Source organism: Egretta garzetta, unplaced genomic scaffold (assembly GCF_000687185.1).
Source record: "Egretta garzetta isolate BGI_Z169 unplaced genomic scaffold, ASM68718v1 scaffold2, whole genome shotgun sequence".
Lineage (NCBI taxonomy): Eukaryota > Metazoa > Chordata > Aves > Pelecaniformes > Ardeidae > Egretta > Egretta garzetta.
The window spans coordinates 1,117,265-1,131,431 of NW_009258894.1; the positions used below are offsets into that span (position 1 = coordinate 1,117,265).

Sequence of the window (14,167 nt, forward strand, 5' to 3'; positions counted from 1 at the left end):
GGGGCGTCCGGGTCTGCCACCGGCCCGGCTGCCCGCCCCGTTCATTCCTGCCTGCTCACCTCCCCCGAAGGTGCTTCAGATGCAACACAGCGGAAACAATGTAAAATTTAGTTTAATTTTCAGTTATCTTATTGCCAGTGCACTAGGGCAGTGAGTTGTTAATGCCAGAAGGAAATTTGTTTGGCTAAGCACTTCAATTAATACTTGAATTCTTGTCTGTTTAGCATGTATTGAGACATGAAACTCTGTTTTCACATGCACGTGGGATATATGAAAATGCCTGCCTCCTATTTGCTGACAAGCCATTTTGTTTATAAATTACCTCTCATTTTATGGTGTGCTTAAAAAAAGTCTGAAGTTACTTGATAGAAGTAACTTACAAAGATTAATTTCTTTCAGTGTAGTTACTAACCAGCTAATAGTAAAATGATTTTAAAATGTGTATATTTTGTGTTAAACTTGCTTCTCATCACTAATGTTTGTCTCTGTGCAGGTACACGGGTCCCCTGTTGGAGGAGGAAGCCCTGGACAAAGCAGCAGAAAATGGATTGTCTTCACGAGAATTTTCTGAGCTTTGCGTTTGGTTAGGTTCCCAAATAAAGTCACTTTGTAATATGGAAGAAAGCATCACTTCAACAGATGGTATATGAATGTTACCTTATTAAAGCAATTTAGTATTTGTTCAGTGGATTTAGACCCATGCTGTTCAGCTAATAGTGAAATTACAGTATTGAAGTTTAGAAGATAGCTGGAAGGTAGCCAAACCGAGGCTGATGTTTACGTGTATGTGGCTCTTAGATTAAGGTCTTGTTTTGTGAAGATTCTTTAAAAAGAGGAAAAAAAAAGGTGCTTTGGGGTTTTTTTTAGATCCACGTAAATATAAAAAGTACGTTCATGCGTTCTATGAGTGGTTGTTATATGTAATCATATTTTGATGGCTTAAATTCCGGTGCCTGGTATTTTCAGCTGGTTGGTCCGATGCAATGTTCCGTTCCATGCTCTGTGTAGATACACGAGTTGCTTGTTAGCACTACCTGATTCTTTCTGTCTCTGGATGAGATTTTGTATATTTCTTACGTTTTCACAAAAAAATAGCAAAACTGAAAACAACCGTTGAAAAAAATGGGCTCATGACTCCTGTAACTTGTTCATCAGAAAATTAATTACATTGATACACTGTTCTGTGACATAAGCTGTTCACTTCCTAGTGATGTTCATTCGCATTCATGTCTTCAAAAACTGCTGTAGCATCACCTTCCTGTTCAAAGCATGAGTACAATATTGCTGTAACTATTAAAAGGCTTGTCTGCTTCTATGTAGAACTTCTTTAAGAAGAAAGAAAATGTTACTGGGTTGGTAGGTGATAGATCTTTGGGCTATTGAAACCTGCATCTTAAATGTATACGTTAAGAAAATTCAGTTACAGTTTGATGTTTCTGTAAAAAGCCATTAGCTTTGTGTTTATTTATTCCCATAGGTGATAAAGATATAGAGAGCTTCCAGCTTGAGATTAGTGGCTTTCTGAGAGAAATGGCTTGTCCGTATTCATCACTTACATCTGGAGACATCAAGGGCAGGTTAAGAGAGAAAGAAGATTGTCTTAAACTCCTCTGTAAGTTGTAACCATTTTTCCCATTTATAATACAGTATTTTACATGCATGCTCTATTGTTACTGTACAATTTACATTAAATAGTTCTTTATGTGTATTTAAATATATGTGTACAATCATTACAACCTAGCTGAGCACGCATCAGCTCACTTGTGCAGAAGTAGAGAATAGAAAACTATTAGAAAACTATTTTAGTAGAAACTAAAATTTCTTTGTGAAGTATGGCTCAACTTCCTGAGGCTTCCTGATCCCTCTCTTGATCTATTCCAGCTCAGCTGAAACTGAGACCTTGCTTCCTGTGTTTCTGAGAGGTTTCTGGGCAGCTTAAAAGAAAATGCTACGTGATTTGAAGATGCTGAAAGCAGGATTGAGAAATGCAAAATCTAGGTTTAAGCTGCATTTGGACAAAGGAGTAGCAGCAGGAACCAGTGTGATAATATGAAACTAGCCAAGTGACTAGGGGTCTGGTGGCAAAAGTGGGTTAAGCAGTTAAATATGATGTCTAGGCTGAAGGTAGGAAGTCAGGTGAGAGTTAGTTCAGATAAGAACGGGAAACTGACACTGTCCAGGAGACAACTGAGAAAGAGTCTTCCTTTTATCATGGCCTTATTATAAATGTATATGTTGTATTTGTGTATCAGAATGTGGATGCAGAAATATCCAAGTGTCTCTAAATCTGCCATTATGACACTTTTCTCTCTAGTATTTCTAAGTACAGAACTTCAGGCTTTAAAGATATTGCACAGCAAGAAAAGTAAAGGCTCTCATTTGGAAAAGCACAATGAAATTTATCAGGAAGTGCAAGCTATTTGCGATGCTCTGGGCCTGCCAAACTCCTCGTCTTCTGATATTCCTCCCTTGTTAACCAATGTGGAACAAAAGGTATGTGTTTTTGTGTGTTCTCTCTATTGTTAAACTGTAAGCATTATCTCTGTAAGCATTCTTCTTAGAATTAAGGGCCCAACAGTCCAATCCATAAAAGCCCTATCTGACAAGTGCAAAGAAATTTTTATTCTGAAGGCCAGATTAGTGCTTAAGTTAAACTTTTAGTTATGAGTTGAAGTATTTCAGCATTTCCTTGAGGATTCGATGTACCTGATGAGGCATGCTTTGTTGTGCAAATTTAAGGTATGAGTTGAAGTAACATAGTTTTCCTGTTACCCATTCAAATGTGCTGCAGCAAGCAGAAGACTTGGGGTAATAACTGATTGCAGACTTAAGTACCTACAGTTGGTTCTGGGATGTATTTAAATTCAATATCTGAAACTTCAGGTTTTGCTTTTTATTTTATTAACTTCTTAATTGCAATTATTGATTTGTTAGTGCCGTTTCCTTAGTTGCAGAAGAGGATGAAAATGCCTAAATTGCCAATAGTCAGCGAATAAGCCAACTTAAACTTTATTCGACAGTTCTTTCAGTTGTGTCCCACCAGTTTCTAACTCATTTCACTGATGTGATCCTTGGTCTGACTTCCTCACTGTAGAATGTAAATAGGTTCCTGGGGTGGAATTTATCTTCCCTGTCAGGCAGCTAAAAGTTGTGTTCTTTGTTTCTCCCTAGTATTTGGGGAAAGAGCGAGTGACCCGTCCCCTTTAAGAATTTTGAGAGATAGATGGAATGAATCTCCCTCTGCTGCTGAGTCTTTCAGTTTAATAATTTATATGATTATGCTGCTTTTTTTCTTCCTCCTCCTCCTCTTCTTATCATCCAGTGGGCAGTTGAACATTCGGAGATTTTGGGGAGAGGGCCTGTTACCTGCATGGTTTTCTTACATCTGTACGTCTTTAGTGTGACAAGACTAAACCTTTTAATAGATTCATTTATAAAAAGTATCATCCAGGTGACAGTGAAAATGCCTATTCCTGCACCGTTAACTGTGCCTGACCTATTTAGTTCTAGTGGAATCTTTATATCCAGTCTTTCCATTAAGTATTTTTGAAAGGATGAAGAAACAATTCTAGCACTTTTCTGAGGATTAAAATGTCAGAGTTCCAGCTGATAACTAATTGATTGAAACTTGCCTACTACTGTTGATCTCCCTCTGTGGGTGTTAGCTGTGTTTACAGCCACGTGGGTTTGTACGCTGCAGCCATGGGCAGCAGCCTTCCTTGCTTGCTTCCTTGCTTCTCTTCACTAAATCCTTACAGATTTAGTTTCATCCCAAGTTAAAGGGGTAGGACTCTAGTTCTGCGACTGCAGGACAGCGAAGCCAGACCTGGTGGGCCAGTTCCTTCACACACACATAGAGAGTCTAGAAAGTTTTCTTTGAATTATTAGACTCCTGGTATCTGCCACCTTTTGCAAAATCCAAGATTTCCTTTCAGATAGGGTCACAGGCTTGAATTGGTGTGTAGGGTGTTACTGTTACAGTTTATGTCAACTTTTACAGTTTCATAAGGACTAAAACAAGCAGAATCTTTAAAGTGTGTTATCTTTTTTTAATCTTTTTTTTTTTTTAATAATACTGCCCGAGCTATTTTGTGATAGTTTTCATGTCTGTCAATTCCACAGTGGTTATACTACTTGTACTCACTTCAGAGTGTAGAAAGGTGCAAAACTAGTTCACTCATCTTCTGTGACCCCAAATTAATGGTGTAATTTGTTCTCTGCATGTTTCATCCCTTACAAATGCAGGATTTTTTTCCTACCTCTCAGGAGATTTTGTACAATTTTTTCTATACATTTCCTTGTTTAATTCCTTCCTTCGTTTCTTACTTTAATATAGGACAGGTTCAAAGTTATTTTGATACAAGACAGAGTTAAACACCTGCATTTGTAGATGTGTCTGCATTAGAACAGTGATGCCACCAACTGGAATTCATTGGCTTTGTAAACATTTTTTTTCAGAGTGCCATTTGTTACTTTTTTTAGATTCTTGCAAGAATTGACTTGAAATCATCAATTTCTTTTTCCAAATATTTTGTTACTTGTTATTTATTTAGGTTCTGTGTAAAACTGCACTGTTGATTTTTAGTATTTACTAGCTGATTTTTAGTATTTACTATATCATTTGTTATAGAAACTTACATACTAATCTAGTATTTTTATTGAATTTGCAAATGTATCTGCAGCATTTCAACATGTCTACTCTTTGTCTCTGTCTAGCATCTTCAGCATTGTCAGTAGCTGTGGGAATAGTTCTGAGAATAGTTTGGCTGTGCAGCAGCAATCTACCAAAGGGACAGATCACACATTGTATTTTGGTACGGAACATGAGAACGTTGATTGTTTTTAATAATTTGTCAGTTTATTGAAAGGACTAGTATGAAACCAGGATTGCTTTCTTCATTCAAACTATGAGTTTTATAGTAGCTCAAACTTTGAATATGCAGCCATAGGAGGTACCTTTTAAATTTGCATCTCCTGTACTAAACTGGGGTAGTGGTTCTCAACATACGTAAGAAAATGTGAGAGATGAGTTGGCAGTATTACAGCTGTCTACCACTAAATATATTTTATTCTGTAGCACTGAAAAACTAATAGTAATTTTTCAGTTGTTTTAACCTGCTGTTCCCTTGTGAAGTATATTTACAAAGGGTAACGCTGGGAGGTGTTCTGAAATTTAGTACCAAAACCCCCATTAATTCTAAATGAACATTGATGAAAGATTCAGGAAAGTTTATGCCAGTGTTGCGCTTTATAACTCATGCTGACCACACCTGGCTTTTTTCCAGTCGAGATAGTGTGAATTTCACACCTGATTACGAAGTGACATTCTAATACTGTATATTTGAAAGACTTCCTAATACGATATTATTCAAAAGGCTTCTAAATTGGTTTTGCCCACATTATTTGTTTTCTAATACGTGAAAAGCAGTTCCCTAATAGTAGACAATGAAAAGAAACTATAAAGGGTTACCACAGGAATTAAATCAAAACTAAGCTAAAATAACATTTAAGTGAAATATGAGAATAATATCTTTAAAAATATTTGGGAATACTTCCTAGAACTTATTCATATTTAAGTTAGTGTGTTACTTTCCACTGTTAAGTGCTTAATAATTTTACAGACATAGTGGTTCCTGTACATTAAGTATCCATGGAGTTGCAGGAAACAAGATGAAAGAGTTGTCGCGTTCACCTGACATAAAGGTCAAACAAAAGTGTCCTTAAAGTTAGATAAATATTGAAGTTAAAATGATCTGCAGCTAAATGGAAGAGAGGCAGAGGATGGGTTAAAGATATTTTGTGCTTAAGATTTTAGGTCATCTTTCTGCAATTGTGCAGTATACGTTATGACTATTTGAGACAATGTTCCGTCTTTAAAGTGTTGATAGTTTAAGTTGAATTAATAAAATGACACCTCTCTCCTGGTCAGGTTTTTTTTTCAAAATCTTAGAAACCCTGGAGGTGCACGCACACATGATGTTTATTTGTGCAGATGGTGTTAAACATAAAAATTACTGCTTTATATTGACAGAGGATAAAGATCAGTAATAAATAATATGGAACATGGTAGTGACATGTGAGCTAAAATTTTTTTGAAAGGAGTACAGACTTATAAAACAGATGAGAAATGTCATGCTCAATACGTAAAGTATGCTTTCTTTGGTAACAATAGAATAACTGTATAATTTTATACAGCAGGCTTTTAAGTCAATATTTTTATCTCAGACAAATCCAATAACCAATTTAGTTTTAAACTATTTTTAGAGCATATGTGAACTTCCAAAGCAATCCTATAAATATTTAATGTTACCAAGGTCATTGATTACACAGTATGTCGAATAGTCAAATATATTCATCTCCATCTAGCTTTTAATTAATTGGTTTGCTTTTTACAGCTGAGTGAGAACTTTGGGGTGATTTGGCTGTTAGAATTTGTTTTACATTTCTATGAGTATGTTTTCACTGCTTCCTTATCTGGGCACTTCTTCTGGTCTTGTTCCCACTTACACATACAGACTCCTTTCTGGGTTGTGGTGGTAGTGGTGGGGTTTTCTTAAACTCCTGCTTAACCTTCTTAATCTACGGCAACTGTCATGTTTAGGAATGTAGGTTACAGCGTAGATTCTCACATCCGTTGTATTCTTGTCCTCTGGCAGACAGGTGCATGTCAAAGCTCTTTTGCTCATAGCCCTGTCGTCAGTCAGGGCTGGGCGATGTATTCTGCAAGCGTAAGGCAGCTCAGCTGACCTCGACGGTATAGGTGTAGGCTATGCACTCAGCATCCTGCTGAGGGGAATGAGGGAGTAAAGTGGAGACTCAGTAATCTGAGTGTGACTTTACAGTGTGTCACAAACGTGAATGTAGACCACTTCATCAGTGAAAAGATTCCTCCTTAAGTGTTACTCGATTAATAAACCTATCATTGGGTAAAATTACACAGGTATTCTCTTTAACTTGGAAAGAAAAGGTTGCAGAAATTCAGGGGGCAGTTTTCCAGTCAAGAAAGGGTTGTTTAATTTAGCTGCTCTTGTTTCTTCTAGTTCCGATTTTCACTGATTCTCTTCCTTAATTGTTCTCTCTAAACTTCCTTTCGTTCTTCAGTTTATGGAAATCAGGAGTATGCAGTGCTGGGTTAGGCCTTTTAATTGTGATCGACTTGTGATAGCAGAGTGTATGGCTTTTGTACGTGGAGCCCAGTGCTGTATTTACCTCTTAGCTGCCCTTGCAGCTGCAAACTTGCAGTAATTCTAATCTCTAGATAGTATTCAGCATCACCGGTTTCCAGATTTTCTTCTACTCTGTAACTATAAATTACGTTGAGGGTATGTTTTGGTTTTGTTGGTGGTGTTTTTTTCCAGCAGCCAGTCTCATTTTAGTAGACTCTCTTCCTTTCAACTCATTAGAACCTTTGAGGTTATACTTCTGACTTTAATGGTGTACGGATAGACACCTCTTGCCTAATAGAATTTTTAAGTCATCTGCTCTTTATTCCTTCTTCTACACTAATTACTGATTTCTTCATCTCTTGCTGTCATGATGATCTTACTATATTGTTGATTATTAACTTCAGTTTTTGATTCTTCAGACATTGTTTAAATTCAAGCATAGTTTATGCTTAAGTACATTTGAATTTTGAAGTAGATTGTAAGAGGCATCATGTACATGCTTCACTAAAATCAAAACAAGCTGGCTACATTTAGAAGACAGACAAATCAGACAGCCCTGGAAGGCTTTTTGTGAAGAAAATAAAGGTTGCGAAGGAGCAAGAATTAGCAGAGAAAGAGGAGTGTGGGGGTCATGGAACTGAAATTCACCCCTTATTGTAACCTCTTTTTTGGTATGGGTGGAGTATAATAGCAGGGAATGTTACAGTAACTAGATAACCACTTTTCAGATACTACTAGACTATCTTTTCTGCTGGAGTCAACACACTTGTTTTCCCATAATTTGTTTACTGCACAACATTTTTTACTTCAGACTTTTTCCAGGGGTAATATTGTTTTTAACTTGCCACCGTGCTGCCCAAAAGCGATGTAAAAAGAACAAAATATACACCTTGGTTTTCACGCAGAATTTGAGATCAGATTCTTTCCTTGGTATATGCAAAAAAAGGAAAAGGAGATAATTACAAAAACCTGAAATATGATAGTTGATTTATGAAGTATTCCTTTTCAAGTAGCTTTCTTTAATCAAATAACTAGGTGCTGTAGAATTTGATTTCTGTCTCCTAGAAGTTTTTTTAACAGTCATCACTGGAGGTAGTATTTCTATAATACAGAGAGCTCAAAACTCTGACAAGGTGAACTAAGATAATACTGGAAGAGTGAGCTTTGAACCATACCTTTACGATAAATTTAATGTAAATGCCTGTGTGCCTACATGAAGTCTTATAATCCTTGCAAATGTATCTAATGGCTGTCCTCAGCTACAGGTTTTATTGTAGATTATACACTACTTTAATCCTTCCTTGTGACATGTAAAATATGATTTACGCTAGTTTTAGACTTGTTTGACTTGGTTCCCCATAATTATTTAAAAAAGGTGTAGTTCTCCCCATCAGACTGTCTGCAAAACTTGCAGGAGCAATAATATGCAAGAAGTCTACTCCAGCTGAAAAATCAGTAGGCTGGAAAGTTACATAAGAGCATCGTGAGTGTTCATGATAATGGTTTTAGAAGAGCTGTGCCAATCTTCAAGAAGAGGAAGTAGAGATTTCTTGTAATGAGAGGAGAGAATGCAGTGGAGTTTGGAAGGCAGAGAGAGAGAGAGAGCATACTTCATCCCTGATTATTGAGGGCAAAAACTAATGAAAGTATAATGCAGGCTGATTCAGAAAGAATGCAAAAGTCTTACACATAATGTTAAATGGAACCAACTTTGGGATTAGAAGAAAATTAGTGAGAGAGAATGACCACGTGCCTATCATATCTCCTGCCTTTCTTACTAGCACCCATCACCAGATTTTTGTAGCCAAGCCTAGCATTTGGCAACAGAACTCCTAGCTTCCAATTGTTGCATTTCCTTAGTTGTAGTTACAACACTTAGGAGTAAGTAAAATGAATAATTTAACTAGTCCTACTGTCTCTATGCACTTGATAAATTTGCCATATAGATATTGTTCTATTATAATTTTGAGGAGAAGTGGTGTGCCAGAAAATGTTTTTGTATAGAGGTTCGTCATGTAGTGAAAGTATTCAGGAAATCTTCTTTTTGTAATGGATGATAAGCCAGAAGATGTGTATCTGTTTTTATGAGTCTGCTAGAACAAACGTGCTGTATTTGATCTGAGGAGTAGCAAATTGTAATTGCAGCAAATTGTGCTGAAATAAACGTAAATATCATTTGTGTTCTGAGAAGTATGTGTTTCATTTCAGATAAAGGACATTCTCTCAAAAGTTCAAAATAACCTTGTGGGGAAATCACTGCTAACAAAACCTCTGACTTCTGACCAAGCGGTAAAAAAAAAAGCCTCTCCATTTCTTTTCTGTATTTAACAGCATGGTCAAAATTAATGCATACGGCTTCATCTAACTTTGTCGATTTTACAGTTGCTGTTCTGTTGCTAAATATTAATACTAAAATTCAATTGCTAAATATTAACAGTGCTAATCCAGTGCTAATTCCAGAATTAATGTTATAAAACAGATTTTATGTTGATTCATCCACTTAGTAACTTTCAAAATATTTTGTATGTACATACTACTGTAGCACTACATAGATACATCCCTAATTTTATGTAGTTTGTAATGGCCACCTGGGGATAGACATCTTAGTTGCTGAACGGGGTTAACTTTAAATTGACTTCTATAACTTTATAGATTTGAATGACTGGATTTTGTTGTTGTAACACTGCAGGAAAGATTGGAAAAAATCAATGATGCTCTTCGCAATGAGTATGAATGTCGCCGGCGTATGTTAATGAAGAGGCTGGATGTGACAGTACAGTCTTTTGGCTGGTCTGATAGAGCAAAGGTAAGCTTGCTGTATTTTTTGCTTCCTGTAGGTGGGAGTCTGCTACAATTCCCCAGGTCGTCCTACTGAATATACACGATGTAAATACACTTCCATTACTGTTGTCATCTTTCCAACCAGTTTCTCATCCCAAGTTGTAACATCCAAGTCCTAGATATTGAGAAAGGGGAAGGATTTGACCAGATGGCACAGTCCATCCTTTGTTTTATAGCTTCACAGTTATAAATTCTAGCATCCTCTGTTGGGGTTTCTCACTTCACTTAAGGTTCACATCTCCCTTTTTCTTCACTATATCCACCCTCCTCTAGTCAAGTAAACTAGGGGGGAACCTCAGCATTTCTCATGCAGATGCAAGAGGAAGACAAACACTGGGGCCTTAACGTAGATTGGGTGCAAAGAGTGACTGCCTATAAACTCAGTGAGATTACAGTGACTGCTGCCTTTCGTCTTGGATTCAAAGCTGCAGAATGAACAGATGGTCAGCCAAACAAGTTATTTGAATAGCAGCCTGTAAGAGAAAAGCACACCGTTACTTGTAATCCTTCAGGTGGCTAAAAATTCCAAACCACTCCTCTGGATTTTCTCTGCTGGTGTCATTTTAGTTGTCATCATTTCATTTGTACTGTTTCTTAGCACTGTGTACATTTAAAAAACAGTCATAATTTAACTAATCTGATATTTCTGAGCTAGAAATATATATTTTTTCTATCCAAGAACGTAGGGAGATAAGATACAAAAAATTTGTAATTTGATGAATATACATGTGGGAAGCTGGAGGCAGATATTCTTGCTCATGAGCTGCAAGATCAACTTTCCTTCCAAAGATTTGTGTAGAAAGCTTAAGATGAGTAAGTGTTAAGACTTCAAAAGCTTAAAGTATGGATTGTTACAAGCCTTTCTGGGGTCATAATTTGTTGTTGACGCATACAGACAGAATTGGTTTCATGAAGCTCACTAGGTATCCCTGGAAGACATGAGTCTAGGTGCTGCTGTGCAGCTTTGGAACGGCTCACTGTTTAATTTCTGCAGGGGTTGTGAATGCTCTTATGCTGCAGGAAAGGAAAAGAAGGACATTTAGCTTACAGAAGCCAAGAGATGTCCCTACATGTGAACTTCCTTGTAGCTGTACGAGCACAACTGTATATTTTCAAATTTAAAGTATATTTCTAAAATGTAGTTGATGTTAACTGGTCGCTAACTTAAACAGACTAAAATTTTAAGTCACTTGCTATTATTCCATTCAAACAACATGAAAAACAATGAATACGCATTTGCAATAGAACAACAGTTTAAAGAGATTTTTAATTATGATAAAGTAGTAAGATGATTCATTTTCCTGTCATATAAACAATGTTGATGTGAAAAAGTGTGCAGTTACAGAAATAACCAGGTTACACATTAATTCAAAATTACATATGATTGTTGTATTTTTTCTTTGTTTCTCTTGTAGAAATATTTCCTTATAAGTTCTCCAAGAATGTTTTGGGGCTTGAAGATGATTTGGCATTGATATAACTTAGATATTATTTTTTTAAGCCAAGAGGCAAATTGATGTCCTTTCTTAATTTATTTGTTAGCCTGCCTTTTTTCCCACCATTAAATAGGTGTTGATACCTTTCTCTGCCTTTGATAGCGTGGCCTTTTTTGTGTGTTGGGGTTTTTTTTTAACTTGTTCAGTTCCCGAGAGGGGTAAGTTTGCAGACTGAAATGGGTCTGTAAATGGTGGAGTAATTGCCTAGCAAAACAGTCATGTAAAGGAACAGGACCTGTTGTCTGGTCCATCCAAGATAATTTTTTTTTTTTCTACTCTGAAGAACATTCTAGATGTTCCCGAAAGCGTATTTATTTTTCTTTTTTGTTAAGCAAATGAAACATCAAAGTGTGTCTGGAAAAAAGTCTTATTTTCTCCCCTTCTCAGTCTCACTTTTTCATGGTTTGCACAAGTGTTTTGCTGCATTGATACATTTTAACTTTTTTGCCACAAAATGCCCTTACTTCGAAATTGCTCTGTTTGCATCACCTTTAGAAGCGATCTGTTAAATATGGCTACGTACAGCTCTGGAGAGAGCAGTTTGGACTCTTAAATTTTAGTCTTTAGATATGTTGGAAACATCAAAGAATCTGTTTGATGCCAGTGGATAGGAGAGTTTCTTTTGTAATGGTGCGAAGTTTCAACATCAATTAAACATAATCAGCGGCATTTTTATACAATAGCTCCATCAATACAAAGAGAACTGGTAGCGACTGGCACTATGTTTTGTGAGATAACCTAGATTTTCAGACATTACGCTGTGTGTTCAAATTGAAACTTACTGAGACCAATACATGGTTTACAGTAAGTGTGTTTGTGTGCTTTATGCCGAGCAAGTAAGTTGTGTTTGATTTTATCATTTAGGTAAAAACAGATGACATAGCGCGAATCTATCAGCCCAAGCGCTATGCCTTATCTCCAAAGTCAACTATTACATTAGCTCACCTTCTTGCTGCTCGAGAAGATTTATCGAAGATCATAAGAACAAGTAGTGGATCAACACGGGAAAATACAGTCTGTGCGATCAACAAGGTATATACTTTTTCTTTCTGGGATGTGATAAAAGGACATGGGAGTTTACAGACCTGTTAGAAGGAATTCTGGAATTGTACTCTTTGCTTAATGTTTTGATTTCTTTTCACAAGATACCCGGTGCTTTAAGAAAGGAAGGTTTGCAGCATTCTAAGAAACATTTCAGCAACTTCTTTTTTTTTATCTTGTTACACAGTCAGTCATGCAACAGGATGAAACAGTAGTCTAGTTGAGAAGGAACAGTGGTGGGTGGTGTATGCGTGTGCGTGCTGTAAATGATGTCTTGAGTTCAGTGGAACTGCATGCCTCAAGTTACAGATACGTGTAAGTCTTTGTGGTATCAGTTCCTGGGCTACCTGTTGCCAGGATTATATTGTTCAGTTCATAAATCAGCATCTTCAGTTTATCAGTATATTATAAATCACAGAAGTTTCCATGGAAGTGTCATTTTGCTGCAAAGTAAAACTGTGTTTTGGCTACCATAATAAATCAACGTTGTACTGCTTTCTCGTGTATGATAAAAGCTGAAGCTTGCAAGTAATGATGTTAGTTTCACCGTTCAAATGGTGACTAAGCCTGTTTTTATTAATCCTTTATTTACAGATTTTGCTAAAGTTTTGTGCCTCATTTAGATACCCTTTAATATGTTTTGATCCCAAAGGTTCTGAAATTTCTTAATTATTGTAGGATCTTAGAGAAAGTTGGTTTGTTTTTTTTTTTTCTTGAGAGGACTTTAATTGGAGTGCCTGGGACTGACCGGAGTATGTTAACATTTGTCACACAGAGAGTTTAGGAAATAGGAAAACAACGACAAAAAGACCTACTTGGATACCTCTTTGTTCTTCAGCTTATGTTCTGTGTAACTTTGTCTCCCTTTTTGTACATTGAGTAATACCCACCAAAGTCAAGATCACTTTGTTTTTTTCTTTTCTGGAAGGTGTTACTGCAGCATGTTGTGTATTTTGTCCGTTACAGCTCTCTCCTGAGTGTCAGTAGTTTCTAATCGAAGCCAAACTGCCGTTCCTTTTAGAGTTGCACATCAGTTTGCCAGTTTGCATTTTTTTTCCAGATGATTAGGTTTGAACTTGAACTTTAAAACTTAAGTAGAAGATATGCATCATAAGGAGTCTTTTCTGTATCTCTCTATATATTCATATATATGAATTATGTATGTTGCTTATTGTAATACTAATACTTCACATACTTGTAGTTTTCTTCATAAAGATTTCACAAAAGCAGTATGAGCTAGCTAGCTGCAGTTATTTCAGTTTTATAGGTGGAAAACAGGATCACTTTCAGCGTTTTGTTGCATTGTGGCAAGTTACAAGGACAGGAAATAGGGATTCTGCTGTCAGGCACCACACTGAGGGAACCGTATTCCCTATAAAGAGCAGGCAGCATGTCTTTGTCCGTGGGAGGATAACCTTGTGTCCCTTCGAGTTATTGTAACAGTTGTCTTAAACTGAAAATTACCTATTTTTCCATACAGGTTCTGATGGGGAGAGTACCTGACCGTGGAGGCAGACCAACAGAGATTGAACCACCTCCCCCCGAAATGCCTCCTTGGCAAAAAAGACAAGAAGGTGGTGGAAGAGGTGGCTGGGGAGGTGGGGGTGGGGGTGGAAGGGGGAA

The 14,167-nt window shown here is 36.8% G+C and overlaps 1 protein-coding gene across 1 annotated transcript in view; it reads left to right on the forward strand.

The window, feature by feature from the left end:
* Window positions 1–23: 23 nt before the first annotated feature.
* FAM98B (family with sequence similarity 98 member B) overlaps window positions 24–14,167 on the forward strand; it is an 18,452-nt gene continuing 4,308 nt past the window's right edge. Inside the window, exons 1-8 of the mRNA XM_035889784.1 lie at window positions 24–100; window positions 494–642; window positions 1,478–1,612; window positions 2,315–2,493; window positions 9,375–9,455; window positions 9,856–9,972; window positions 12,368–12,535; window positions 14,025–14,142. Coding sequence (XP_035745677.1) covers window positions 99–100; window positions 494–642; window positions 1,478–1,612; window positions 2,315–2,493; window positions 9,375–9,455; window positions 9,856–9,972; window positions 12,368–12,535; window positions 14,025–14,142 — 949 coding nt within the window. The 5' untranslated portion in view covers window positions 24–98. The remainder of the gene's footprint in view (window positions 101–493; window positions 643–1,477; window positions 1,613–2,314; window positions 2,494–9,374; window positions 9,456–9,855; window positions 9,973–12,367; window positions 12,536–14,024; window positions 14,143–14,167) is intronic.